Raw genomic sequence first — 5,756 nt, forward strand, 5'->3', positions numbered from 1 at the left:
GAATAACGATAGTAAAGAATATAAAAGTGAATTAAAATGCTATTAAAAAAAACAAAACAAAACAAAAAGCAAAATTCTTTCTAAATTAATTTTCGTGTATAAAATTTACTCTCAGTCACTTCACCTAATTAAAAGTGTCCGAGAGTGGGGGGCTTATGATAGGTAATGTCCTATTTAATTTTTGGTGATAGTCCAATTATTAATTATATTAGTTGTCCAATTCAATGTTAAAGCCCAAATTGCTTGTAAAGGCCCAAGCCCACTAGGCACTCTCGAAATTCCTATAAATAGAGGATGTCTCTCATTATTCAAGGTATGCTCTCATTTTGTAGAAATTCTTTAGTTCTTTGAGTTTTCTCTGAACTGCTTACTGACTTGAGCGTCGGAGTGTCTACGTCGGGAACCCTCCCGACGCCCACTTGACGAGTGTTCGTGACGCAGGTGACGCCCAACAAATTAACTGTGTCTTGTCTACGTGGATCCGTTTACCAGTCAGGCGTGCTCGTTTACGGGCCAAGTGGACAAGTTTACTAACCAGTCAGATCTCGCGTGCGCAGTCTACACTACCCATTTATTTTAGTTGCATCTTGTCTACGTGGATCCGTTTACCAGCCAGGCGTGCTCGTTTACGGGCCAAGTGGACAAGTTTACTAACCAGTCAGATCTCGCGTGCGCAGTCTACTCGACTCACTTATTTTAGCTACATCAATACCGAAGGCATTGAGGTCTCTAGATACACAATCTCATACAGAATAATACACCATCTAAAGAGAGATTGGAGTGTTTAGAAGGCTTCAATCGGAGGAAAAGCAGAGAAATCAAAATTGATTCAATGGCCGAAGGTAACGCTCGATTTAGCTTCCGCATATAGTTTTATCATGTTTATATATACGTGCAGAAACATGATTTTGAGAAAATATCTAACATGTCGATTTCCTTCATTGTCCAGTTCTTGCATTAAACTTTCCTTCTGAATTTAATAATACCATTTTGTGTTGTGTGTGGTCGTACACATTCAGCTTGATTGGTTGATATGAAAGTTGATTATGTAAAATATTTCAATAGTATTACCATCTAACATAAATGTCGACACATTATTTTGTTAATAGAATGGATTATACCTTTCGCAAATTTTCTTGTATAATCTACCATAAAATTCTTTTGCATATATTAAATAAGTGAGTGTCACCTAAAACGATAAGCAAGATAGGTGGACATTATATACATGATAATACTTAACAACACTTTACGTTTTGCTGTTATAGTAACTTTCTTCTTCTTCTTTTTTATGCTAATACTTAATTTTAAGTTATTGTTTGGTGCAATTCTATTATTTTGTTTTTATAAAATAATTAATGTTGATTTAATTTTTCATAAGATATAAGAGAAAACATATGTAATTTTCAATGGACATGGGATTTGTGAACAGACAAACGCAAATGAAAAAAATTTAGCGTACTTCCCTCGGGTCATATCTGTGTCCGTCTGCTAAGATTTAGGACGTTCATTTTAGGGGAAAAAAAGGTTATTATTAGCCATATATGTATTAGAATACGACATATTTAGAAACATGTATTTTGTTGAATTAGTTATAGTCTTGTAATTATATTTTTACAATCAATTTTCTCGTCAAACTTATATAATTAAATTATTGCTATCATTGTTTATATGTATAATTACATTGTTAAACACATGTGTATATTATACGATATTTTTTAACCACGTGATTATAAAATTTAGTATGATATTAATATTTTAATTACATGATTTAGGCGAGAAAAATTAAATTGACGTCATATAATTATATGAGTATAAATGAATTAAAATATATATATATAAGATTAAAAATATCATATCGCAATATATACAAATAGACAAAAAACTGGATTTGAGTAAAATTAAAACGTTTTGGGACTGAATGTAATCGTTTTCTAAAAAAAAAGGTAAATGATATTTATACATCCCCTGACATCTGTAACACTATAAAAACATACGGGCTAAAATTTTCAAAACTACCATCAGTATCAACCTTACATTTATATTCTCCCTCAAAATATATGTCAATTATCTCCTTGATTATGAGGGAGGGGACGGTGCTAAACTAGATAAAAACTCAGAGGATATGCATCTTGTTTTTAAACTTAAAACTTAGAATTTTCGTAGGGGATTAACAAGAGATCTAAACCAGAATTTCCACTGTGGTAAGGATTGGATTTGCCGTTTAATAGCTAGCACTTAGCAGTAAAGCTAAAAGTTATAGCCAACATGTCAACAAAAGCTCAATTAAGAGGATGGAATGGCAAATGTCTGTCTGCAGGGCTATCCTCAACAGTTGTATGCATAGAATGTCTGCATGGCGCATTCAATTTCTTACAACCAGAATCACACAATGTACATTATTATTATTGTGGGAGATTGGATGATAAAAGACAAAATTCTAGTATACCAGAGCATTTATATACAAGTTGAAGTAGTATCCAACAGTCCAAATGGCTTTGAATGTTTACTTCAACACACACACACCCCAGTAACATATTGGGGAAAAGAAATTCGCATGACATCTGCAAACAGCTTAGTCGTCTAATATAATATATGGGTGTTTCCAGCTCACAACTCTTTGTTTATCCAAGAAGAAAAACATAATACAAACCTAGCAATCTCCGAATCATCCATCTTCAAAGCTTCGGCCTTTTCACCACTAATTTATTACAATCTAAAGACTGGAACTTTTTACCATAACAAAATATTATCCAAATACTAAGGACAACCACCGACATGTGCCATAGACATAGACCCGGCCACCACCACTATTTGCATTATTTAAGAATACGTTTTTCGTAAATCATTCTCTAATAACAATTCCCTTAGTGAAGAAGACCCACCAACCAACTAAACCTTAGCTGTCATATATTCCAATACAGGTATGGCTAATTACTAAACTAGACGCAAGTAGGCCGACAATATCTAGGCCTCCGGACTTTCCAAACGTATTTTAGTCATTTACAGTCGGAAAGCGACGGTTCTTCTAGTTCCTATCAAGCCAGATAATTAATTCCGCAAGCAAAAGCGACGAGGACTTAACTTTGCCATAAAGAAACAATCTTGAACAAATTAATAATGAGGCATTCTTTTTCTTTTATTTAAAGGGGATGGGAACAACAGAATACAAATCAGGAGTTAATTTTTTTTTAAAAAAAAAGTTAAAGAAGAAGGAATATTAAACAAAATGGATAAAAACAAATAAAAATGTGAAAAAATTATGATAAAAAAAATAAGTAGTCACTGGAGCAATTTACCGGCTAAGTGGTGTTACATATTCACGCAGAGTGTCGGTACAAATCAAATGGGGCCCACAATGAGTCGAGTGGACAAGGTTGATTAGAGTCTAGCCGGAGCCACGGCTTGCCGCTGCCGCTCCAGTGTAGCAAGCTCACTGGACCGGGGTGAAGGTTCCTGCAGCTCCCGCGCACGTTATCCCCGCCCAGGCCATGCTGATTCCAACGGTGCTCAATGGGTGCCACGTGCCCCGCGAACACGAGCAGATACGGCGGGAGTGAGCCGAGCTCGTATATCCTGTACGGGTTCGTCTTCTGTATCTCCATCCACCATTCAATCTGGCGAGTGTACCCGAACCGCCTCCACTTTCCGAGATCTATAACCATCACACCTGTGTTGAAATAACAGGGGCTCCGGCCAGAAAACACGCCGGCGAATCTTGCGTCCAACCAGAAATGCTTCGAGAAATACTTGGTGAAATTGGCGTGGCAATATTCGGGTGCCCCGATAGTCTTATTCCCCAAACTAGTGCTCCAAAGCTTCCAAATGTCATCGACCAGAACTAGATCCGAATCCAGATATATGACCCGCTTAACGCAGGATTCCAGAAGATCCGCCAGATAATTCCTAGCATAATTCAGGGGCTGTTCAAGCGCTTGCCTCACGGAGCTTGATATCAGGCTCCGGACTCGTTCAGGGTCAAAATAATAAACTTTGCATTTCAACTGGGGGAAAGTTGAACGGACTATGGTTTCCACACCCGTTTCTGAAACAAGGAAATGGAAGAACACGCTTTCCGGACACTTGGAATGCTGGAGAATCGAATGGACGGCGGCCAATGAACCTCGCAGATACTCGATATCGAGAGTAATAGCCACGTGAACGAGAGAAGGATCGCAGACGCTGGGTTTCCCCAACGGTGACGAGTGGCACTCGTGGGCATTGCGGAAGGCTTCGACTTTTCGAAAGGAAAAATTGTCAGAAGGCTTTGTAGATGTGCGGAATCTGTCGGTGTGAGACGATGTAATAGCTTCTGCAGGGTGAAAAGATTGCAAGGAAGGAGAAAGGACAAGCATAACCATTGCTGCGGAGAAAAAACCAGAGAATCTCATAATCCACAGCATTTTGGGTCTATGGTGGGTTTACAGATAGGAGTGGATGGAAGAGACGAGGTCCGCCAGAGTGGGAGGATTCAGGAAAGACATGAGAGAGAGAAACAAGAAAATCGATGGGGCGCTCACTCTCTGTCTATCTGCTTCGTTTTAGGTTTTCAGGAAATCAAAGTTTCTGGGTTTTGTTTGTTATGTTTCCACCATAGAAATCCACAGAATTAGATTTTGTGTTATTTGGCACTCGAAATCTCTGTGTGTGTGTAAAATGATCGAGTATAAAAAAAAGGGTGGTGGCAGAGTTGGGAAAGGTGATTTGAAATTAATTTCCAATGTAGGAATTCAAATGGTTAGAGATATCCACTGGTAAATAATTATTACAACTTTTTTTATTTGGCAAATCCAATTTTATATCTTTTACATTGAGCGAAGTTTCAAACGAACGAAAGAAACATGTTGTGAAAGGACTTGTTTGTTTCCATTTATAAATTAATATTTTTAACATTAATTTTAAATATCACCATCTCACCGACACTCTTTTACTCGCAAAATAAATGGTTGCAATATTAGCAACAATGAGTTATATTTCTATCGACTTTCATGTAACTGTAAGAACTGATTAATTATCATTTGTTTCATAATTAATTAATAAAAAGAGTAGCTCGTGACTCACTAAATCATCCACAACTTGGAGTGTTGTTATTATTCGTCGTGCTGGCCAACAATGACATTATATTTCTTTTTCTCAGAAGTAAAATATTTGGTATTCATCTTTAGAGATTTATCCAACTCCATAAGTAGCGCAATGTATAGGAGAAGGACAATGTATGTATACAAAGCAACTAATTGAAATAAAATAAGCGAGTCTTCAACTTCCATTGACCGAATATTCACGTTATATATCGATCAATTAATTGAATATTAATTACGAAAACAAAACATTATTTCATGAAATTTACAACAAAAGTTTAGAGTCCATATTAATGTTGGTTCTAGGATCTCCATCTTTAATTGCCATCCAATAATAACATGATTAATTATAACGACAGCAAGTGATGATTTGTTGTTGGCCCTGCGCTTTGAGCACCGATTTGTAGATTTCAACGATGACCCTGTCATCGTACTCCTTGATGGGTCTCTCTCCGAACCCATACGCTCCGCTGTTGGCGATTCTCATCATCATATGCACGTAGGCGTCGCGCAATCCGAGCAAAATCTTCTTCGGCGACAACCGTGTCTTCAGCTTCAGCCGCCGCGTCAGCTTGATCCACCGCCGCCGATCCTTCCTTTCCTGGCCACCGTTTAGCCTCTCGTAGTCTTTCCTCCTCAGGTATCGCTTCACAGCAGCTGAAACTCCTTCCATTTCTCTCT

The 5,756-nt window shown here is 37.5% G+C and overlaps 1 protein-coding gene across 2 annotated transcripts; it reads right to left on the bottom strand.

Moving 5' to 3' along the window:
- Positions 1 to 2,177: 2,177 nt before the first annotated feature.
- On the bottom strand, positions 2,178 to 4,736 carry LOC140830390 (probable galacturonosyltransferase-like 7). Of its 2 annotated transcripts, none has more exons than XM_073193662.1 (2): positions 3,297 to 4,736; positions 2,178 to 2,349 (listed from the first exon to the last, which is right to left on the bottom strand). In XM_073193662.1, exon 1 carries the CDS (start codon positions 4,398 to 4,400, stop codon positions 3,318 to 3,320), a length of 1,083 nt encoding a protein of 360 aa, XP_073049763.1. In that variant the 5' UTR covers positions 4,401 to 4,736; the 3' UTR covers positions 2,178 to 2,349; positions 3,297 to 3,317. The 2 variants fall into 2 exon arrangements, with proteins under 2 accessions (XP_073049763.1, XP_073049764.1); XM_073193663.1 differs by lacking the exon at positions 2,178 to 2,349 and adding an exon at positions 2,727 to 3,032.
- Positions 4,737 to 5,756: the final 1,020 nt, after the last annotated feature.

The sequence above is a fragment of the Primulina eburnea genome, chromosome 4 (genome assembly GCF_022965805.1).
Source record: "Primulina eburnea isolate SZY01 chromosome 4, ASM2296580v1, whole genome shotgun sequence".
Taxonomy (NCBI): domain Eukaryota; kingdom Viridiplantae; phylum Streptophyta; class Magnoliopsida; order Lamiales; family Gesneriaceae; genus Primulina; species Primulina eburnea.